General features: G+C 37.7%; 1 protein-coding gene across 8 annotated transcripts in view; it reads right to left on the bottom strand.

Annotated features, from left to right (window-relative positions):
- Positions 1-3306: 3306 nt before the first annotated feature.
- PTPN3 (protein tyrosine phosphatase non-receptor type 3) overlaps positions 3307-25292 on the bottom strand; it is a 278122-nt gene continuing 256136 nt past the window's right edge. For all 8 annotated transcript variants that reach the window (XM_073332642.2, XM_073332646.2, XM_073332643.2 and 5 more), the window contains 4 exons: positions 18094-18222; positions 12389-12534; positions 9841-9976; positions 3307-4828 (listed from right to left, as the gene is read on the bottom strand). In XM_073332642.2, coding sequence (XP_073188743.1) covers positions 4751-4828; positions 9841-9976; positions 12389-12534; positions 18094-18222 — 489 coding nt within the window. In that variant the 3' untranslated portion in view covers positions 3307-4750. The remainder of the gene's footprint in view (positions 4829-9840; positions 9977-12388; positions 12535-18093; positions 18223-25292) is intronic.

Below are 25292 nucleotides of genomic sequence, written 5' to 3'. Positions count from 1 at the left end.
TGTTGAATGTTGAAACCAATCATATAACATAAAATTATCATGCTTAGTCCATTAATACAATGCTGTTGTTAGAACAGAGTCACCTGATATGGTTTAATACCATCAGTGTCAGATCCTACATGCAAGAGAACACATTTAATCAAAAAATTATGTTTTAAATAATGAATTAATCATTCACTTGGCTTTCAATTCCTTTTGAACAAAAGTGTTTCATGAAACAACTTTAGCTTCTATATAATTTCAATTAATACAAGCTTTTAAACAATTAGAATAATTGTAGGGTTAACAATGGAAATATAAACATTTCCTTTTGTACATTATTTCTAGAAAGTCTTTATGTGAATGAATAAAATCAAGTTTGCCTCTAAATGCTTTCTTTAAGGACATTTCAGAATAACACCATTGTTAAGAAAGTTTGAGGAGGCTCATATTAATGTTTGAATTGCACTATTTTGATTATTTTTAAGTTGATCAAGTGTGAACCCACCAGGCCTTTAAGGCAGGGTTTTTAGTTATTGGACACCTGTTTTATTTTGGCATATAAGGACACTACCTTCTAGGAATACCATTTTTTCTTCTTGGTTAATTATTAAATTATTACATTTGGAATAAAACAAACACAGTTCACTATTGTTTCAGTGCTTCTGTTCTTTCAAAACAATGTACTGAATATTTCATAGAAAGCAAAAAATTAGATGTATGGTAAGAGAAATCAGATGTACGATCAAATATATTGCTGAACAATTAAGGTACATTTTAATTACACATAATTGAGTACAAAGCTCTACTGGCAAGGTTACTGGCAACAAAATCAAAGAATTTGTGGGGATATTTTGGCACTATGGTGCAATATGGTATATTTATGGTCTGTCTAACCAGTACTCTGTTAGAAGTATGTAATCTTAGCTATCTTTTCTTTTTGGTTATATTTTAACTGGATTAGCCATACTATACTAAAGGGATACTTGGGTTTATGGCACCATTTTTATTTTCAGAATATGGTGAAATCTGCCACTCTTACTACAGCTATGGAACATCACATGTAGGGCTCTGTAGTGCTCCTTTGACAAAATTCTGGAGACACTTGTAACAGGCATTTTGGTTTACTTGAGTAGCAAATATAAAGCTACTTTGGTTTAAAGTTTACCTTTCCAAGTTCAGAAGAATAAATATTAGTACTTTTTCCAGTGGACAAGAATAGATAAGGCCTATTTTTTTCCACGCTATGAATTTGGAGTACTATACTATTTTAATTATTTGACTGTATACTAACAAGAAAAAATGAGGTAAGCATGCTTGTGGTGGTTTATATGGACTCTTGATTTCACAGCATCTCCTTTTACTCGTCTACTTCACCCTGGCACGTGAGTATTTTAGGGATTAAGAGCCTAACTCCTACTAATAATCAAGTAATTATTATATGCATATACAATTACCCACACATCTTGCTAAAGTTTATTCAATTGTGACAAAAACATCAGAGTTGAAAAGACCTTTCCAGTTATTATGCTTCTGTTACAAGATCAAATTTTAAGGTTTATACAACCCAGGTCAAAATCACTACTCATTTGATAAAAGGAAGGCATTCATTCCCCAAAGGCCCATGTTGGGCACTTAAAAAAAAAGGAAAAAAGAGGGAAAGAAAGGCTAACTGTACATGTGCAAAACCCAGCAAGACTGTGAAATAGAAGTAGACAAACTACTGGTTAATTTTCAGATTAAGATTTGCTCTTTTGATCTTAAAAAGTATACTAATTACAGAAATTATCAACTTGTCTTTTTAAACAGCTGTTTCAAGTGAATACTACAGCAGGTATCAGTGCCTTATATGTTCTCTGAGAATCCAAGTATTAATTGAAGAAATTCAAAATAAAAATCCAGTCTTTTCTCTAGATCTACCAGACCAAAAAGGAAAAGCTTTATATAGCAAAATATGATTACTCACTTTTAACATTACATGTACATTAACGTATAAGGCAAAACTGTACAGCACTTCTGGAAGATACTGGAGTTATGTACTGGAAATAACTTATTGCATTTTGGGAAGTACATTATATGCTTGACACAATAAAGAGGAGCATGACTAGTGGCAGAAACACATTAACCTCCTGGAACACAAGTAGGCTAAAAATAATAAAATATTTTAAGGAATCAAATGTATACCACAAGGGAGTCTCTCAATCTTCTCATACTGTTCTCTTATACTCTTCTCCACTTCTTTTCTGGCTCCTGTCACACTATCACTTGCCAGTAAGATTAACTGTAAGTAGCACTTCTTCTCAAGGACCTGGAGGGCGAGGGTGGGGGAGGAGGCAGTGCTACTTCTGAAAGTGCTGAGTGGATGCAAAGGGGACTAAAGACATAATAAAAGGAAACCTCCTGACAGTGAATCAGATGGGAGATACGGCTCTTTTAGTGCTTTGAGCCTTCTGCAGGTGCCAAATTTCCAGTAATGCAGCAGCAACAATTTTTAACACTAACAGTCCTGTATTATAAGGATAATAATAATAGATAATTTGCACATATATAGCACTTTTTCATGTGTTTTTTCCGAAGTGCTTTACAAAGGTAATAAGCACAAGCAGCCCCATTTTATATATGGGGTAACTGAGGCACAAAGAGGTTAAATGACTTGCCACAGTCAAAGCAAAATAGTATCAGAATCTGGGCTAGAAACACTCTCTTGAATTCTAATCCATGCCTAATCCACCAGATAATAGTGGTTCAGTATACAATAAGCACCAATTCAAGCTACATCTTGAATAGCATATTTGAAAGAATATGAAAAACTACTCACCCTTCAACCGATACATATTAGCTAGGCTGCCATATAACCCCATTTGTTCTGAATAGCACGAACGTCTTGACTAAAGAAAAGTACCAAAAAACTCCCTCCCTCCAACTACGACTAATGATGTAATCTCCAAGAAGGGACCAATCTGTACAACAGAAGGGTGAGTGATCTAGAATGAACTACACCTGCTTTCAAACCATCTTCTTCTGAAAAAAAGTCTCTTGGATGTCAAAGATTGCAGCATATCCAGGTGTAGAAGTTTCTATAAAATAATCTGTTGTCAAATACAAATGATAGCATTCATAAGACAAATTATAGTTCTAAAATGTGTATGTATATAGGTGTATGTATATATATGTGTATAGATATAAAAAGAGAAAATTAGATTTTTTTTCTTTTTTTTTTTTTACACACATATAAACATCTGGCTTATATGTCCAATATAAATTTTAGACAACTTTCCTTATTTAGAACGAATCTTTAAATAACAGAATTATATACAATCCCATAGAACTTTTTTTTAAAAATTAACACACTATTCACAAATGCAGAATTATCTAGGACAATCAAAAAGTGTATTCAGAATAAATTAATGTCATACAATTGTGGTTATATTGTTCAGAAAGTCCAATTCTTCCCTTTGAAATGAAACTGAGACCACTGTACCTTAGGGTGAATTATTTAGCAATGCACAAATTCTCTCTCTTTATGTAGAAGTCTTCATATGAACTTAATTGCATTTATACAAAGGAAAGAAATATGAAAGAGGCACCTCACACTATTGCATTCCACTGAATTAGAATAAAATTTCTATTGAATGGCAATGAAGTCAATGTTTTATCATCTGAACACTAGTAGCCTCTGTGTCCTTGCAAGTTTTACACCTTGAGTTAGCAGCAACATGTTTAATAGGTTCAGTAGTACATTTTTTCTGATACTGGATTGGGCCAGTTTGCATTTATAGTAAGCCAAAGCATTTAGCAGTTGGTGTGCAATATTAATCCACTCCTGCATGTGAGAACTAATAAATACACTGGGAAACAAAGACAAATGAGACTTAAACCTTTAGTTTAAATGTTTTCAGTCTATAAAGAGAAAAACCACAAGAGAAAACAGTGAAATTAAGTATAAACAGGAAGTACCATATCAGGGTGCAAAGGAGCAGCGCGGAAGAGGCTACAGAAAATAGGTAAACTATTGAAAGGTCAAAAAAACGGGAAATTCAAGCTGTGTAAGATCTCAATAAAACCTGCAAAGCAACATTAGTTTGCGTGTCAGGTATGCTATATTTGATTTATTAAAAGTTTATTAGTATAACCGGCATATTTGCAATCAGATTGATGGGAGTTAATTCTTTAATTGCTCTGGCTCTTAATGGACATGTTTGGGGTTTAGCCCTTGGCGTTCTATTTATGTAAAATGTTTGACAAACCTCTATGAACCAAATAATATGACCAACTCTACTTTGTATATCAATATTTTGGTCCCAGTTTTGCAAGGTGTTGAGCATTCTACTCCCATGGACTTCAATAGGAGATGAAGACACTCAATGCCTCATTAACTGGGGCACTTTTTTTTTTTTCATTAATACTGCTGGTTTTCCTTTTGTATTTTAGAATGGTAAACACCAGAGTTAAAATAAATTCTAAAGGAAAACTTGTTTTTACAGCAGTAAAAGATGCAGGTTATGTACTAAAGTTTCCTTGATTATTTCTTTTCAGTATGTATATAATGCATATTATGCACAACTACTCTCATATACATATATACATGTCTTCTATATACTGTACATGATTTAGTAATCCTCTACAGAAATTTAAAGTGCCACAGCTCACATGTGCTCATCTGACTTCCCATGCGCTTTTGATGAATTCTCTAGTCACTTACAGAAATGAGACCCTTGCTTTATGACAACCAGTGTTTTTAGAAGATGAAATTAATCCTTTCACAGGTGTACTAACTGGAATCCAGTGGTCGAACTAATCCTTCCTTGTAAACACGAAGAATAGCTTCACACACGAACTTGTACTGACTCTGTATAATTAAAGAAAGAATGAGCAAAAATATTAATGGTCAGTCACATCAGTTATAAGCTATTGAATACAGTGTAGTAATGAATACTAACTAAACATTGTAAACTATCTTCAGCTTTACTGCCACCTGTGGCATTGAAACATGGGCAGGAGAAGAGGACAGATACAAAGACAGATAGAAAAAATAAAAAATATTACAGTCCCCCTCAGTGGAGATATGTGCAGAAATTACATTCCCGTAAATGCCAAACGTTGTATAGTGTGAATTTTTACCTCAGATGCAAGCATGAGTCTCCTGGTAACTTTAATGGGTACAATGTCCAAACATCCAAGAGGCAAGATTTAGCCAGAAGGAAAGTCTAAATGTATGCATCTGATTCCTTAGCACACACAGATATTTAAATGGAAGCTAATTTGTTTGAAATACTTTCTTTCATATATTTTATCTATGCTGTAATTTGTACTGATATTAATTGATCATTTAAATGATAGCAATTTATCCATTCCTTTAATATACATTACTTGAGTCCTCAAAGCATGCAAACTAAAATAAGGGAAATGCATTAAACAGTTTCTTAATTTAACAAATGGAAGGTGGCGAAGTACTTCACGTCTTTCATTTAAAATGCTTAAACAAATGGTTTTATCTTCCAAACTATGTCAGTACTGCTGCACAAGTTGAAATTGATTTAGTTCAGTTTTGCACAGACAGGGTACAAACTTTTGAGAGAGAACTCTGAACTATGACAGCCACCCTCCTTTTACCTCATCACCCCCAACATTTTGAATCCTATAGCACTTTGGAATGTTTTTATAGTGAAGTACTTTACAAATGATATTAGAGTCTTTTTCCTGTTAAAGAGCTTCTAAGAAATAGACCATTAAACGAATTTCTATTTTTTCCATAATCATCTTCTCTGTACCAGACATTCATTAAAAATACTTGAGTCCCTTTCTGAACTGGGAATATCATGTCCTCTTGTTGACAAATTGGAGCCATATAAGTTCCAAAACATACTTAACCTGAAGCAAAATATTGATGGCTAATGTAAAAGCCTGAGAATATGGGATCTCAATAAAAATTCAAGAGAGCTTTATAGTAGCACTAGAAAGTGAGACCAAGTTACACATATTTTTGCTTTCTCAGAAGGGGCTTCAAGTATCCAAAATATAAACTCTCCCCAGCAACTCAAGTGTGATATGCCTAGAGGATTTTAGGTCCCAGAAGTGCGAGTATGTATTAACTCCTTCATTTTGAGCCACACCTTTTTTTAACCCGCCGCCCTACATTCTCATGTTGATTGCAATGGGGTGTTTGGCAGTAGCTTATATTAATCCCTCCCCCTCCAAAAAACTTTAAGGTTTAGCATTGCTCCTAGACCCATCCAGCCTGAGGAGGAGTGAAGGTCCTGCAGTTGTATTTAGGCCTCAGTTTTCAATATGTTATCATTGTTCATTACCTGATGAGTAACTATTTTCCTGTGCTTTACAAAATTGGCTAAAATTTACAGGAACTCTTGGGGATGTAAGTTGGCATTTTCATGTCATCCCCCTCCCCCAACTCTCTGTCAACTACTCCCACCTCAAATATCGATTTGCTCTTATGACTGTGATGTTTGTTGTTCTGTTTACACTGGTTAATTACTTTGACTTTTCCTTCATTGAGAGTCATTTCCATATTTCACTGCTGCCTGCACAAGTCAACTGTGATATTTAACTCCCTGCTTTATTACTTCTGTTAACTCCATTGTGTAAGCAACTTATTTAGAAATAAGATTGGATGTTTCATCATTGATTCCCATGATGCAGACAGTGACTACTTATTTTCCTTGCCATTGGTTGCGTTCTGATTACTCACTCAACTGTGTTCTCCTGCCCTCCATTGAAACACTCCCAAGGTTAGCTTTTTTAAAAAATTGTGACTCTAGGCATAGCAGTCATTGTCAAACCTGATTGTAAGACTTCATCTTCTTTAATGGATTGCTACCCCTTCTACGCTCATCACCAGGCAACCTCACGGGTTTAATAGGCTGAGTCAGCATAACAACTTTTTCTTCTTCGGGGGTCATATAGTAGAGGAGGACTAAAGAAAATCCACTGGCCTGCCACCCATTTAACAATTCCCTGTTATGAAGCAGCCTAGCAATCCTTCTTGCTAAATCTCTCCCTAAAGTCTTAAAGTAATCAATTAAATAATCATTATCTCAAGAAAGTTACTCATTTCTGAAAATTTTCACCTATACCCTCCCTCTTTTTGTGACCAGTCTGCTGTAGCCAAACTGTAATTCTCTTTTGCCTCACTATCTACTTGAACATATCTGCTTTGAACACAGAGTGCTATACAAATTCAAAGTGCTTTGAAAATATTCTGATGTGGGGCTCCCTCAGGCTCTCCTCTTGAAGCTATTCCACTGTGGATACAGTTAAAGTCATTGGAGCAGGGAGACTGGATCTTGAGTCTCCCAAACTCCAAGGTGAGTACTCTAACCACCAGACTGCAGAGTCATTCTCGTGCTTCTTCTCTCTCCCAGCGCAATGACTTTTTAACTTATCACAGTAGAACAGCTTCAACCAGAGAGATTGAAGAAGAAACAATAAAATATCCCAAAGCCCAGTGGTTAGAGTATTCACCTGGGAGGTGGCAGATACCAGTTCAAATCCCTTTCTCCCTCAGGTAGAGGGGGACTTGAACCAGGGTCTCCCACATCCTGAGTACTTTAGCCACTGGGCTAAAAGTTACAACAGAGATCCTCCTCCTCCTCTCCCTGCAACTGTTGCCTTTGTGTGAGATTGCCTATGGGTGCCTGATTCAGCAGGCAACCTTTAAGTATGCTTACTAGGTTGGGCCCTGCAGGTGTGTTAGGTGGAAGAACTCCTGTCTTCCCCAGATTTATGCTGTGGCTTTGGTGTCTGGATGTGCTGAAGTGTGCATGCGCAGAGGCAGGGACATATGGACTTAAGGAACTTTTACTGAAAAAAATTAGGCTCCAGCAATTTTAGGCACTTATAGGGTTTAGCAGCAACTGAGTGGGGGTTTTGTGAGCCCCAATGGGGCCTGATTCTGGGATCCAGGCACCTAAAGTGGCAGTTACACACCTAGCTCCTTTTACATAGCTAGCCCCAAATTTCTTGCACTGGGGCTAGACCTCAGAGGACTCCGGCTGAAGACCCAATTTGGGAAATCTGATTTACTGACTTGAAATGTTTTGGGCATGTCCTTCCTACCTCAGAAAAGGACAAATAAAACTTTTATTTAATCCTCATGAGAGAAAGCACTTGTGACTTTTTTTTTTTTTTTTAAAACAGGTACTTAAAATTAACGAACACAACAATTTTGGCTTTTTATCTCTTTGTGCTTTAGTTCCTGATCTGTCACATGGGATTAATATCAGCACCTAATCTGACAAAGGTGTTGTGAAAATAAATACATTAATGCTTCTGAAACACTCAGATGAGTGCCACAAAATGGCACACAAGGAATTAATAATTTTGTATTCAGAGCAGCGGTTGGGTGGTGTGCCATTAGTAAGGCTTGGGGCCACATACGGAATGAGAAGGATAAAAATAAGGGTTCACTGCATGAGGCAGGTGTCCCATGGAAAAAAATAGTATATAATCATGTAATTGAAGACTATCATAATGAATATGCCCAAAGGAGTAGAATTAAGGTTGCAAAGGCAAACTTAATCTTGGCATTTCCTAATTTTTGAGGGCTCAGTTTTGCAATCTTAACATTCTTTTAACACAGTTTTTTGGATCCAATAGAATAATTACTCTGGTGAATCACACAGCCTGCTCTTAAGGTCGTTAACTCATTACTAAGTAGAGTTTACACCTCTTCATCAGTTAGCTTCCTCTTTCCTTTGCTTGAATGAGAACTGTGAGGCATTTTCTGTGTCATTCCTTCTGAAGTTCCAAGAGATATAAAGTGCCAAATTCAACTGTCATCTTTGTGGGTTTAAATCCCTGTACTCCACTTTAGTTCAAGACACTTACTGCTTTGTAAACAAGCACATTGTTCTCATTCCACCTGACATCCAGATCTTGTTACCAATAATTAATCTCCTCCCTTGTTCAAGAAAGTGGGACCTATACTCCTCCATTCCTAATATTTTCAATGGCAACATATTCATTTCTAAAGACCGCTCAAAACTGCTTCTTGATTTTCAAAATTCTCTGCTGCTTACTCTTTCCCCTCTCCCCCCAACCTAGGCCTCCTTCTGATTCCTGCCTTTGACTCTTCAAAACTGGAATGGTGGTGAGTTTTGTTTGTTTTGTTTTTTAAACCTGTGCTGTTCCATCAGAATTTTCCCTAAGGCTATGTCTACACTACAGGTTATGTTGGCATAACTTATGCCGCTCAGGGGTGTGAATAAACAACCCTGAGTGACATAAGTTACACTGGTATAAATGCCAGTGTGAACAGTGCTATGTCGGTGGGAGAACTTCTCCCACTGACATAGCTACTGCCTCTTGTGGAAATGGTTTTATTATGCTGATGGGAAAGCTCTCTCCTGTTGGCATAGAGTGTCTTCACCTGACACACTGCAGACACCCCCCCAGTCACTTTTCTTTTTAAACCACACCTGAAAAAATCTTCCTTTTCTTTTTAGTTTATGAAAGGCTCTCTGTAATGTTCTCTGTTAAGGATGAAATTTACAAACTAAATTATATTTTAAATGTTTGCATATAATATGTTGTATAAGAGATATATACAAAACTGACTCAAAGTTCATTCTAGTTTACTACTTGCTAGTTACGAAAATGGATGTGTCTTTAAAGGGCAAGATAGGAAGTAAGTTTAAACATTTACAAATAATTGAAGCACACAACTCACAAGCAGGGCTGTCCTTTCTGAAAAGGTTAATTTATGTTTTCAGCTAATGCAATATAAAAATAATTGAAAATCATGCAAACAACTAAATCAGCTTTATGTGAAGAACCCATGTTTCTCTATGTTAATGAAACAAAGAGCATGCAAAATGCATAAGGGACTCCCTCTCCTTAACTTACTGATGTTTGCACCATCATAGCTCGCTGGTCTCGCATTTTTCGTACAATATCCAGTGGATAAACCGGTTGGTTTCTTTCAATTAAGCACATAGCTGTTTCCATAGTGACCAATACACCAGTGCGGCCTATTCCAGCACTACAAAATGTAACAGAACCCCCCCAATAAAATTAATAGGCTTTTGCCATGCACTGAATACATATCACAGACTAACATTAAAACACTCTACATACCTGTAGGAATAAAAGCCACACAGTTTAAAAGTAAGAATAGAACACAATGTATATTTTTAGGACAACATAAGCAACATTTTCTTTATACAACTGCAAGAAAACATTTTAACATAAATAAAAAGAAAATTCTAGAAAAAATAAAACCATAAGTTTAAGAAAATGACTTTAAAATTGTTATAATTTTTACAAAATGATATATTGTTTTTTAGATTTTATTTAAAATCAACCTTTAGACTGAAAAGTGAAAAGAAGAACTGATTGATTGTTTTTTAGGGCTACACAAAAAAGGACTTTGAGGTTAAATTCATTATATAACTATTAAAAAGTGGGGCTGTAAAGCGATTAAAAATTAATCATGATTAATCGCATTGTTAATAATGGTATACCATTTATTTAAATATTTTTGGATGTTTTCTACATTTTCAAATATATTGATTTCAATTACAACACAGACTACAAAGTGTACAGTGCTCACTTTATTTTTTATTACAAATATTTGCACTGTAAAAAACAAAAGAAATAGCATTTTTCAATTCACCCAATACAAGTACCGTATCATGAAAGTTGAATGTACAAATGCAGAATTATGCACAAAAATAACTGTATTCAAAAATAAAACAATGTAAAACTTTAGAGCCTGTAAGTCCACTCAGTCCTACTTCTTGTTCAGCCAATTGCTCAGACAAACACATTTGTTTACATTTGCAGGACATAATGCTGCCGGCTTGTTTACAATGTCACCTGAAAATGAGAATAGTCGTTTGCATGGCACTGTTGTAGTCAGTGTCACAAGATATTTATGTGCCAGATGCGCTAAATATTCATCTGTCCCTTCATACTTCAACCGCCATTCCAGAGAACATGCATCCATGCTGATGACGGGTTCTGCTTGATAACGATCCAAAGCACTGCGGACTGACGCATGTTCATTTTCATCATCATGAGTCAGATGCCACAAGCAGAAGGTTGTTTTTCTTTTTTGGTGGTTCTGTAGTTTCTGCATCAGAGCGTTGCTCTTTTAAGACTTCTGAAAGCATGCTCTACATCCCGTCCCAATCAGATTTTGGAAGGCACTTCAGATTTTTAAACCTTGGGTTGAGTGCTGTAGCTATCTTTACAAGTCTCACATTGGTACCTTTTTTGCGTTTTGTTAAATCTGCAGTGAAAGTGTTCTTAAAACGAACAACATGTACTGAGTCATCATCCGAGATTGCTATAACATGAAATATATGGCAGAATGTGGGTAAAACAGAGCAGGAGACATACAATTCTCTCCCCAAGGAGTTCAGTCACAAGTTTAATTAACATGTTTTTTTTTCCAATGAGCATCATCTGGATGGAAGCATGTCCTCTAGAATGGTGGCTGAAGCATGAAGGGGCATACGAATGGTTAGCATACCTGGCATGTAAATACCTTGCAATGCCGGCTACAAAAGTGCCACGCAAACGCCTGTTCCTCACTTTCAGGTGACATTGTAAATAAAAGTGGGCAGCGTTATCTCCGATAAATGTAAACTAACTTGCTTGTCTTAGTGATTGTCTTAGTGATTTGGCTGAACAAGAAGTAGGTCTGAGTGGATTTGTAGGCTCTAAAGTTTTAAATTGTTTTGTTTTTGAGTACAGTTATGTAACAAAAAAAATCTACATTTGTAAATTACACTTTCTTGATAAAGAGATTGCACTACGGTATTTGTACGAGGTGAACTGAAAACTACTATTTCTTTTGTTTATAATTTTTACAGAGCAAATATTTGTAATAGAAAATATTAATAAAAAGTGAGCACTGTACACTTTGTATTCTGTGTTGTAATTAAAATCAATACATTTGAAAATATAGAAAAACATCCAAAAATATTTAATAAATTTCAATTGGTATTCTATTGTTTAACAGTGCGATCAAAACTGCGATTAATCACGATTAGTTTTTTGAGTTAATCATGTGAGTTAACTGCAATTAATCGACAGCTCTATTAAAAAGTATTAAATTGCTTATTACATTAAACAACAATTATTGGTGTCAGATGGTCATATAATCGAGCAATTTAACCAGAAAGTTTAATCATGAAGGAGACAATGGAATAGTAAAGAAACCCAACCCCTTAGATACAATACCGTAACTTTTGTCTCCATTGGATGAGTGCTCACTGACTGATAGGCTTATAGCCTTACGATTTCACCTTTATTTCAAGGAATTTGCTGCCCTGCAGGGTGCATACTATTGAATAATGTATAAAATGACACTTCATTTCTACAGGACAGATGGAATACTAAATCTCTAGGACTCCATCCAATGTAACAGAACTTTTATTTAAAGTACCTGCAATGAACAAGGACTGGTTCATTCTCTACTCTCTTTGGCCTCATACAGGTGACAAACTCCAAAAAGTCCCTGGAGTCATCAGGAACACCATGATCAGGCCAAGCAACATACTGGAGATGGGTGATGGTGTGCTCTTCCTCTGTCTGAAATGCAATTGGTAGTGTCACCATATCTCACTCAGTATTGTAATAGCTTTACTAAAGTTCATTGGACAAATGCAATTTGTTTCATAATAAACATACCTAGGCAGCACAAGGCTCCACAGCCTATACAACAGGCTGCAAGATTTTCTAACGAAATGTTTTCTTATTAAAAAGCAGTAAAATACGTGATTCTTGGAGAACAAAGTTTAAAAATAAATGTAGGTGTTTAATAAGATCATATTTACTATATATAGCTCCTTTGAGCCCAAAATATTTCAAAATGCTTTACCATTTATACTTTGGGAACAGTAATTCCAGCAAAGAAATGCAGCCATCTCTGAAGTAACACATGGCAACAGCTATGTACAGCAATATTACACAATAGTTTAGATTAGAAAGGAGGAAATACCTGCTGAAATTGCAGAAGAAATTTACAGGCAGAATGCAATTACCAGATTTGAAATTTGGTCTGGACTCGGAGGTTAAACACCCCTCCGTCATGCAAAAAATGCCATAGGATCTTTAATGATTAAGTAGCATAGACCTCTGCTTACATTTCATCCAAAAGAAGGTATCTGCAGCAGCATCTGCCAACACCACACTGGGATGTTGGTTTAATACTGACACCGATGGAACAGTGCCACCTGCAAAATTGTTATCACTATCTACAGCACACTAGGTCTTCCCTCCAAATACTGACCCAGTGCAAGCCTTCTGACCTTGTGAGATTTAATGGGATTACACTACAAAGTAATAGGGCTGCGGACCAGTTCTAAATTTGTTTTCCCCTTCATAGTCATCATACATCTTATACACTACACAAAGGAGAAATGTTAAATAATGTACGTCTATTTGTGGCTTGGTCAGAACACAAGCGCATATATTTGCTATCTATGATTCCTGTTAACAGGACAGATTGTGTACAGTATATACTGATAGGTTAGAGAAATTATGAATGAATTATGTTTATACTGCCTGTGGAAGCACTTGATTCTGTGACATGAAAATGTTAATTAGTTGAGAAATTCTATTGTACAAGTTTCAGAGTAGCAGCCGTGTTAGTCTGTACCCATAAAAAGAAAAGGAGGACTTGTGGCACCTTAGAGACTAACGAATTTATCTGAGCATAAACTTTCATGACCTACAGCTACAGCATCCGATGAAGTGAGCTGTAGCTCACAAAAGCTTATGCTCAAATAAACTTGTTAGTCTCTAAGGTGCCTCAAGTCCTCCTTTTCTTTCTATTGTACAAAGGGCTCTTTCATTTAATTAAAACTAAGGAAAGCTATGTACTAGAAACTACTTCATTTTCTTAACTTCCTGTTGATTCTCAACATGCAAAAGCAACTCCTCTTAACACAATCATCTTCACATGCAAATGCGTTCCAGTGACTGACTCATTTTGCTTTATTTGCATACAAACAGCTGTCAACATATGCATGGGGCATGATTTAAAAAACACTAGTTTTATAACAAGTCTTTGGTCCATATTACATTTAACTTTTTAAACTAGACTGTTTTGCAGTGGCTAGACTGGAAAAAATGAGCGGTGATATTCCCCCAAGCTCTAATATATCACCATGCCAAAATGAAATGCCACTCACGAGACTGTGAAAAATCTTCATAATATGGTCAACCCTCTTTCTTCCATATTTTTAGTAACAGTGAAATAGTTAACTATGCTGACATTTCAGTGTTCATCATTAAGCTCAACATTAACACTCAAATGAGAAGAATGCTGCTCTCACACTCAGGATATCATTGTATGAGTTCATACTCGGGTCACATTTTAAGTTCGCTACGTTTTTTCTGATGGGCACACACAAGCATCTTTTTACGGTATCAAACATTATGAGCTGAAATTGTAAAAGGACTGAGTGGCTACAACCACCTCAATTCCTTGAATTGCCTGACTTTGATGCCATAGTGAGCTTGCTCAGTACCTTGACAGGTGCAGGTATTAGATCCAGTATCATTTCTAGGGACCAGGCATGTAGAATAGAACCTCTATTGCCTAGCAAAGTGGGCTCAAGACATGAAAGTCCTATACTCTGCGCTGAAGTCCTGGGAATGAGTTTCTTTCAGGCAGAAGAAATGGTATGTATATACATCCCCCGCCAGGAACACAGAATGGTATGAAATATCCTGGCATAAATCCTTGAAGGCAAGGCCTCAACAATGATGATCAAAAGGCCCAGGGACCCAAGTTCCAGAGTAAATCCTAAATGTGCACCAATGTAAACGAACACTAACCAGCTAGCTAACTATAACACACTGGAAACGAGGTGAGTTTGGGATCAACTCCCCAGAAATCACTCTAGGAGCTGAGAGGAAAGGTCTTTATATCGGCAGCTTGACTTGGGGTGTCAGAAAGGAACTGGGACAGATGGACAAGCATGGTCCTTTTATAGCCTCAGTTCTGAATTGTTTGTTGCCACAAGGTGCAGCTAAGTTGGTCTCTTGATCACTGCTTTCTAGAATGGTGCCAAAACTCTGCAAAGCCAGTCAAATCCCATAAGGGGGAGTATGCAGAAGCCACCCCAAGGAAAAAAGCCCACACACGTTATAATAGTTTTCTTCTGACAACTTAGGGGAGTTCACCCTCAGTGCCTCAAAGAGATGAGGTAGAACAGCAATTACATATATTATGGATAGAACAGTTTTGTTCTCATTAACTGGAGAAGCTAGAGTGCATTTGAATCATAGCACTCAGGCTAGATGAAACTTTGACTCATTCTAAAACAAGCCAGGGAGTCTGTGGTGTGATCTTAGGTGTTCAATAAAGATTCCAGGCTGAATCATATGTGTGAGTGCTGAAGGGACACATTATTGAGGCACCTGGAGACAGCTAAACAAAATTCAATAGCATTTTGAGTGGTTTTTTAGATTTAAATAATGAACATATTACTCATCACAAATTAAGGCTTGAATGTGCTAGGAGCTGCATTTTTAATAGCTCATAGACATCAAGTACAATGAGCAAGCACATTACATAAGATCTCTCTAGAAAAAGAGCACACTAGTCCATCAAGACTACTTCTGTTGTTGCAAGTGTTGGATCATATTAAAGAAGTTCTGTATTAAAATCACAAATGAGTTTGATTCCCCAGAGTTTAAATTCCAGGGTATTACTAATTAAGAGGTCTCTTGGTTTTTGGTGCTGTTTCTCTCCCTCTATGTGTGAAACTTGCAAGCTGCTAATTGTGTTAGTACATTCTAAGACAGAGTCTGTTCTCAAAGCAATTCACACAGAGATAGACTCAAAGCAATACTCTGTAACAACAGAAACAGCACCCAGAGACTCCCCGCCCTTTTGTTGTATTAACAATTGTGATTAAAATAGAGATAGAGGATGTATGTGGATGGATGCTTGGTGTGGATAATAACTGAATGATCAGGGAGGTGCCAGCCTAAGAATGCAGTGTCCATCGGCTAAAGGCGGCGTCAAGTGGAAATAACCAGAGGACCCCCCCCCCCCCCCCCGGAGGGCAGACTGGAATCCACTCAACAGCCTCAAGAATGGGAGAACCAAAGAACAAGAAAACATCTAGCAGCACGGAGCCGTCAGGAATGTGCTATCTGCTGATTGATTCAGCAACAGCATGATGAAGCAATTCCCACAGACTGGCATAGGAAGAAATTCCTATAAAAATAGACTCTAAAAAGTGAGAACTTTGGGGTCTGATTCTGCAAACCAACTTCCAGGAGCATCAGCTGTGCATCTGACAAGGCCCTGCTCCCTCCTCATGTCCAGGCCACCTGGCCAGTGGCTTGGCATGAGCACTTCTGAGGCTGGTAACTATGATAACAGCCTTGCAGAACCTCTGTGTGTGTGTGAATGAATGTGTGAATAAATATGAAATTGAATGGAATGTTATAGCTATAACTAACTGCTTACTATGATTCTTTCTGTATTCACAATAAATGTGGTATTTTGCCTTTTCCCCTTTAATAAGATCCTGCTGGTTTTTATTTTATTGGTGTAACACAAGCATCTTCAGTTTTCTGTTCTTTGCTCTATTCTTTCCTAAGGACCAATGTACTCCTTTGTTAAATATCCCAGTGTTCCTCAAACTTCATTATCTTAGTTACCCTTTTTTATCCTCCTTTTCAAACAGTTGTGACTTTTTCTGATGTGCTCTCCTAAGATTTTGATTCAAATTTTTAATGTTTTATCACAATAAATATTCACTTTTCAGAATGCCCCCATTTACACGTCTCCCTTCCTGTCAATAAGTCCAAACTCTACTATGCTTAATCTATTTTCCTAGCTTAAATCTCAGAATAAATTTCATTCCTGTATGCCCAATACCACCTACTTTGGTTGCAGTAGCCTGTTACTCCATTTAAACTCTCACAAATTGATTGTATTACTTATCTGGCTTTGGGTTTTTCCAAAAGTTGACATGGGAGCAATACATACCACTGGTAGTCAGAGGTAACTGAGCTATGTGCATGTGTGTGCATGAAGGCAGGAACACAGCAAACCCCTCTCACAGAGAAGCAAATATGGTTGTGTGCCTGTGCTTCCAACACCTTTTCAAAGCAATAAGGAGGGGCCAGGAGGAACACAATAAATTCTACACTCTGCAAAGCAATTGGAGCGGTGCAGTTACTTTGGGGAGAAGTAGTCAGATATGTAGCTTGAGGGGCTAGAGATTTAAGATTTTTCTATTTTAATTTGCAAGGTATGATTTCTGGCACTTGAACTTTAATTAAAAAAGCTGGTCAGTATGTGGTGGATTCAGAACTTTGAGAGAGGATGTAAAGATGTCAGAGAGAAAAACGCACTGCAGCTTAAAATTAGAGGTGGACAGGAACCAAGCCCCTCTGTATAAACAAACTTACACTTTCAAGAAGCTTGGATGTGATCTGAATATGAATCTTGCAGTACAAATTCATCTGTAGAAGTGTTTCATGCATTTGACTCTTCCCCTCTTTTCTCCCCTTTCATTACAACAAAATAGCAGCAGCCGCCGAAGGGTACAAAAACCTTGCATAAATTGCAAGTGTTCAAACTGTGCACTCTATGAAGCTGCCTTTTCAGTTTAACAAAACTAATGGAAAAAGATTCACATGATTCTGCAAGGTCCCTCAGTACTACATTACAAGGATTCACCTTTTTCTGCTAATTGCTCTATGGGTGTGTGGCACTGAAGAATTGTCCCAGCCTCTGCTTTTGAATGAGCAAAAATATTATGAAGAAAAAAACCCATATTTTAGCCCTGAATATTTGTTTAGAGTCGGGGGCTGTTGAGCAGCATGGCTGAGTATAATATTGTATAAATACACAATAACTTAATAATAGAATAAGGCTTTATAATTAGTTACTTTTTTAGGCTTTTTTTTTTTAAAGTAACTCACTAGAAGGATCTTCAGAATTGCATAGTTTTGGGGCATCCCTAAAGAAAATTAATCAAAGTGCACTGGTTCATGTAATACCTATAATATATATACAAGCTGACAATACTTAGCTATATTTTTCACTACAGCAAAACCAAAACAAAGCAACCCCCCTGTCCCCAAAAGCTAAAGGCCACACTATAGAAAAGCACTCACCTCAATATTTGTAATCACCATTTCCCTAAAAACATAGGCAATAGTACAATCTTCAGATTGACATTTGACACGAAAGTTTCCATACTCCATTATATCTGGTGGATCAGGCCAATACTGATGACATTTGGTCTGCAAAGAAAAAAGAAAGTACAAGCCATGAGCTTACAATTAATACATTTTCTCATTTGAACAGGGCATCTATGTGACCCAACTCTCTCTTCCTATGTCAACATTCAGAGAGCTCAGTAATGTTATTTATAACTGTTCTGGTTTGTTTTGTGTAATGTGTGCATCTGTACTTGAGAACAGCTTGACATGTCGGGCCTGATTCTCCACAGCCTTGTGTCGTCATTTACACCCGTGCAAAGTGCGTACTGAATGCCAAAGTTGTGATCCTCACATTCACTTTGCACAGGGGTCAATGAATGACTACAGCGTACGAGCAGGTGAAAAATTAGGTCCATCACATCTAATGGCATTATTGAACACTTTTAATCCTCAGTGCCTGCTTTCTGAGATTTAAAACCCCCCACGACCACTGAGCAATCACATTTTTGCTGCTCAGGGGATAATAGCAGAGTTTCTGTAAAAATACAACCCAAGTTTTTGTTGGGTCAGTGAAATTCTTGTTTTACAAAATGTGGTCTGAGCTAACAGATATTTTTAAGTGCTATTTTCTTTTTTTGAAATCTCACAGTAACATCGTAATTTTTTTTTCAAGTGAACATTTTGAAACAATATCAATTTAATATTACAAATTATGGGTGTACACGGATACAAAAATGGAGACTGGCCTTGAAGACTGGATCAAAATGTCAAACCTCAGTGTTGTTCCCACATAAATTTGAGAATATATATCCATGGGTCAAAATAACTAATTACAAGGAGTTTTTTTTTACTTTAATAATGTGCCATTTTGACCTTAGCATATAGTTTTGCAAGTCTGAGGAGGCATTAAGGTTGGGTGGGCAGTATATATTAGCGGGATTGCAGTGGGGATTGGCAAGTGGAAGAGAATGCTACATTAGTGAACTTGGATAACAGTTTCTTTGTTTTGGCGAGCAAAAGCACTGCAACTCATTTTAATGAGCTGAAAGTGCTTTTGCCAGGAGTAAGCTGGAACAAGTAATTTAATGTGTGATTTACACTGGAGGGGAAGTTTTCAAAGAGGATACTGATTTTTCATTTGTATGACAAATATCAAGATATTTACTTTTAGTCATGTTTCAGAGTAACAGCCGTGTTAGTCTGTATTCGAAAAAAGAAAAGGAGTACTTGTGGCACCTTAGAGACTAACCAATTTATTTGAGCATGAGCTTTCGTGAGCTACAGCTCACTTCATCCGATGAAGTGAGCTGTAGCTCACGAAAGCTCATGCTCAAATAAATTGGTTAGTCTCTAAGGTGCCACAAGTACTCCTTTACTTTTAGTCATGTTATCCTTTTCCAGATGGTAGGGATGGGGAGTGGAGAGAAACAACATGTATTTGGTCACTATCAAAACTAATTACATCAAAATGTATGTCAGAGGTCAAACAGATTGGAAGGGTTAGAAGTATCAGAAATGAAAGTCTTCAAACATGAGGGATGTTTTTTCAAGAATGTAAAGTACAGATTCTAGAACAGTAATGTCAAATCTTTTCAGCCTGAGGGCCAAGCATATTTCAGTAACATCAAGGGGCCACATTCAATACACTGGGGCAGATTCTCTGCCCTGGTCTGCTCCCTTTGTGTCACTGAGACTTTGCAGAGGGAGTGAAAAACACCTTCAAATCGCTTGCTGGCAATTCTCCCATTATGCCTGGGTTTCCAGCAACCGTAGGCTACACCTTTACGATCAAAAAAGGTGTGACGGGTATTTTTCTGTTTTTGAAGTGATAACTGGGACTTGTATAGATACTAGGCTGCTTTATCTCCTGAGAGTCCTTCATAGCCAGATGGTGGCAAAAGTTAGGACAGGGCAGCAAGGTGAACTGACTGACCCTATTATCCATCACAAAATGTGGCTCAGGGTTGCTTATGAGCCCTTTCCATTTTTGGTTTTCAGATTAATGAGGTGGTGATGGCTTTAGTGCAGTATTTCTCTCCCAAAAATTTCAACTGATTTTTGTTGGTCCTGCTCTAGGCAGATGTCCGAAGCTCCCCTGGGCTTGAAGCACATGTTAAAGGACTTTAGCTCTTTTTGCCAGGGGGAGTAACTTACCATAGACTATCAGAAAACTAAAGTATTTGTCTTCGGCCATAGACCAAGGTTGCATAAATGGATGCTTGATAGCCATTATATTGCATAGTCCAGGTTTCACCCCCATTTGGTTGTTTGGTTTACATATAACGGCCAATGGGACAGACTATAGAGGAGATCAACAAGAAATCCCTAAGTTCTATACAAGCAGTGCAGCACTTCATTCGCGTCCATGGGGGCAGTCTAATCACTTCGGCAGTCAGAGTTCTCAAGGCTAAAGTCTGTGCCCAAATATTACATGGTGCAAAAACGTGGGGCTGGAAGAATACTAGTGAGTTAGAGGTTGTGTCAAATACATTTTTAAGGAGAATGTTCAGCCTCTCAAATTACACCTGACTTGCTTTACTCAGGGCAGAAATAAGGGAATGTATTATTTTAACCGAAGCCAATGCCTTTATACTAATTATTGGCTCAGTATTTTGCACATGAATCAACAGTGCCTTCCAATATTATATCTGGAAGAACAGCTCAACAAGATACATAGCCAACAAGTTCACCATTCCCTCCGTTCTTTGGGCTTTTTGGAACTTGACTTGGTTAGGACTGTAGGAAGAAGGGTGAAAACCTGAATGAAGCTCAGAGCAAATTATAGCTGTAATCCCTGAAGGTAGCATACAATAAATATGCCTTCTTGCCTTTCTCAATTAACGAATATCCACAGATATGAGAAATATTTGGATATTTTGAACTGTACATTAAGGATGGCCTCTTGTAATATTGGGACTTACAAATTTACCATAATTGAGAGCTCAACTGTGAAAAGTGAAAGTTTCTAAAATGTCACAATAACCTATAATGACAAATGTTAATGGGAAAAACTGCAAAAAAAGAGACCACAAGACTAATTATGTCCAAACATAAAGGCCTCCTGATATAACTCAAGGACTGCATTAAAATCATGTTTGGTAAACAAGGAAAGTGTGGAACTGGAAACCAATGACCCAAAATTGGAGTGCCAAATTAGGACTAACTGGTAGAAAAAATAATGAGGGGATGGGCTATTCCACCGCTCATTCTGTTCTGGGGATCTCAAAGACAGACTTTGGAAAACAAAGCGGATATTGGAGTGAACTTCACAACATAGCTGCCACCCCTGCCATCTTCTGGAACCAGGGCAGTCCCTAGAAGGGTGCGGGGCCTGTGACATATGTGCCAAGTTTCTAATGTGCTGGTAGATGCTCACCCCTTTCCTGCTTCTTCCCACCCCTGCTCTGCCCCACCCATTTCTGCCCCCCCACACCCCGAGCGTGCTGCGGCCTCGCTCCTCTCCCCTCCCCCTCTCTTGATGCCACAAAACATATGATCCGAGGCAGGCACTGAAAGAGAGGGGAAGGTGCTGATCGGCGGGGCCCGCTGTCGGGCAGGAACGGGAGGTTTTGGTAGGGGGGCTCCTCCTCCACACCCATCTACCCCTCCCAGTTCGCCTCCTCACTCTGCTCGCCCATCCGCTTCCTGCCTCACCCCCCTCCCTGCTTCCTCACAATTTTATTGAAGCGCAGGGCCCGGGGTGGATGCCCCAATTTGCTGTACCCAAGGAACGGCTCTGCCTGGGGCCTTCGTTATCCTGATACTGAGACATTTCCTGATCAGACGGGGCCAAAGAGAGAAACCAAAATTACATCACCACCTCCATCAGCTCCAGCTAAATCCCAAATCCCACCCTCTTGTCCCCAATGTGTCCTTTTTCTTCCCAACCTTATTTCTTTTCTTTCCCATCTCTCTCCTTCTTCCTTTTGTCTAATAAGAGCCTTTCTTAGCCAGTCAAAAATTTGCAACACTGTTGTAATCCTGTGACCAGAAAGAGGCAGCTAAAAAGCAATGCCCTAACAGCCTGATGCTGGTTCAAGTTTGCCATGTCTGAGTGGCTGACAGGACCATATGCTGAGCTGGTGTATTTTCAGTAGCGGGGTTGCAAGAAATAGTCAACTCCATATAGAAAAGCTGCATTTTCTATCTTTACTGTTCTTTTTCCTCCCCCTCTTATGTGCGTTTGCTTGTCTTTTAGGAAAGGGAATTGGACTATAACACCACCTCCAGCTTGTCTCAACTAATTTCTTCTCTTTTCCCCAAAATGATGGTATTAAGGATGGTAATAACTATTTGAAAGACTGTCAAATAAGGGTTTTCCCCCCCTTATTTCCCATAGTACTAAGCAGACTGAGGTCTCTGGATACCAAACCCTGAACCTTGTTTAAAACTGCTTAATATTGGATAGCGGCTGGGTTACCTTTCACCCTTTGGTCCCATTTATTCCATCTAAATTAACACAACAAGCCTTTACAGGTCTCTGTTTCCAGACTATGCAGATGACCTATTTGGAAGGGAGGTATGCTGCTACTGAGTCTTTTCTCCATGTAGGTCTGGCTAGGCTAAGACTTGCTGCACTCCTTATTGTCTTGTAACCTGCTCTGCCACAAGAGAAAGAAATGGTTATCTCCATTCCTGGCCAAGATAACTTTTACCACATCACCTCAGAAATTGGAATACTTGCTACGTAGTGAAAATGTTTTAGTTACAGGCTACTGCCCTATTTGCCTGGTCGGCTGGAAAAGTAAGAAAAAAAGTATGTGAAAAACAATCTACTTTTGACCTAAATGAAACAGTGTACTCCTAATTTTTTAAAATCTTATTTTTGTATATTGTTTCAGGGGAGGTGATTTTAAAGTTGTAACTGATGTTAGGGAATAGTTAATCTTGTCTTTTTAAAATGTGCATTTTTTTTGAGTCATGTTGATTTTAAATCTGTGTCTATTGTACTATGTGCAATCGCCTATGGTTAAGATGCTATATTAATAAACTTCATTTGAGAGATGTAATTAATGTTCATTAGCTATCTCACTGTAAAATCCCACTGGAGAAAAGGCACAGGTTATTTCTACTGCAATGTAGCTTGATGAGGTCATCACTATAAACCCAAACACAGTATGCCATGGTAAAAAATACCTGCACCTGTCTTCACTAGGATTTGACAGTGAGGATCTGACAGTTAACAAGTGTTAACTATCTTCCTTTTTGGGGTAGAGAAGACCCGGCCAATGAGTCAGCATTGTCAGGTTTTGTGTGTTCTCCACAGATTCTGGCACAGGGAATGTGTCAGGCACAGGCCAAGGGAATGGCTGGAGGATACTATACTATGGCTATTCCCAGCTGGTGTATAGTGCCTTGGGGTCAAGTGCCAGCTGGGGCAAATTAACACAGCCATCAGGCTGCTCTAAATTATGCCACACCTGAGGCAAAGAATCAGGGAGCAGTAACTGGTTATTGGTTTCTTAGCTTCTCCTCTTTCCCCCCGCTCTCCTAGGTTTCCATGGATGGCTGTGTGGGAAAGGATGCCATCCTTTGCAGGATCTCTCCAAAGTGCAGGCCAAGCCAGTCAAGCTCCTCCTGCTTTCCTTCAGCATAACTGAAAAGAAACCCCCAAAAAGGATGATACTAAGGCAGCCTGGGATTATGCCAATTCAACAGTTACCCTCAGCAGATTCCACAGTGAAGAGCTCTAGTGGAAGTTAAAGTTGTTTAAAGCTCACTGCAAAAATGCTGAAAGAGGACAGAATCACCTATCCTCTACTGGTATGAATCTTTCATCAGGTGGATGCAGAGGGCTTAGCTGGAGTGGGGAGGTATGGTTAATATACACCAGGGCTAGCTTTCCTGAGTCTAGCCTTCAGTTTAGTTAAAGCTGTTTTCAAAAGATTTTTCAAGTTGAAACACTGCAGTTTCTTAGCAACAACACTGCTGTAGAGTGCGTGCACTGCTTTTAAATTACTCAAGACAGCCTGGTTAAGTTTCTCTCAAGGATTCTGATTAGGTTTTAATTTAGGTTAAGCCACCTACATATCTTAAAATTTTCTTCTCTCTTAGTAATTGCAAATAAGGTTATAAATCTAAAAGCTCCTTTATACATATGTACATATATACCTTCACAACCAAAAATCATCTCTCATATAGTCTCAAAATATATATGTGAATCTTATATTAGATGAGCGATCACATACTCCTAACAACTTCTCCTTTGGGAGAAGAGTGCTAATCAAAGAAACTTAAGCTATAGCATTATCATTTCTGTAACTCTAACTCCTCATTGATTCAATCATTATCTTTTATTTTATGCCAGTTGGTTTGAATACCCCATAAAATAAGTAAAATAATTATTTCTGGGCATGTTTTTCATGAAGTGCTTATACATTCTCTCTCATCATGCCATCTGATTGTCCCTGAAATGTTTACATTTTGGATCTGCGCATGTAAAGAGCAATTATTGTAAGAATACTCTTCTCTATTCTGATTGTATTTAAAACCCTAGCAACCATATAAACGAAACGTGTATCAAATCTTGCAAAATCTTTTAGACTTTTCCACAAAATAATACAATTCCTTCCTACTGGGAAAAAAGCTTTAAATCTCCCACTAGATTTTGAATTTGACCATTCTACTTTTTCCATTAGCACAGTGAACCAATAGTCCTCTGTGTTCTCACTGATCCATATCCTGTAGTCCCTTTTAAGGTGAGTGGCATATTTATTATTTAAATATTCCAAAATTCCTGGTTTTAAGTTTATAAAACTTGTATGAAACTAGAATAATTTATATGAAATTTCAAAGTGCATTGATGATTTTCTACACTAAACGTTATGGTTTGCATTAAACACACCACATCTGAAAAAGTTTCAGACTTCAGAAATACCATTAAACCAAAATTTTGGGTGAAAGATTTTGCATGAAAAATTATTAATTGCCTAAGTCAGTTTCTTCTCAATGGAAGCTTTGCTTGAATGAGGACTAATTAAGAACTGCAAAATTTCAACCAACATGACTAAACATTTCTCTTACTAGAGCAGTTAAGATTTTTACATGGTTCAGCCAATAAACAGCGCTGTCAGAGCTAGGAATACTATAAGAATTCCATGACAGTTTTTTTTCCTCACCCATTCTATATAGCTAAAATGATTCTCTCCAAT

Source organism: Lepidochelys kempii, chromosome 2 (assembly GCF_965140285.1).
Source record: "Lepidochelys kempii isolate rLepKem1 chromosome 2, rLepKem1.hap1, whole genome shotgun sequence".
NCBI lineage: Eukaryota > Metazoa > Chordata > Testudines > Cheloniidae > Lepidochelys > Lepidochelys kempii.
The sequence above is the reverse complement of the archived record's forward strand: the minus strand, read 5'-3'. Positions and strand labels throughout refer to the sequence as shown.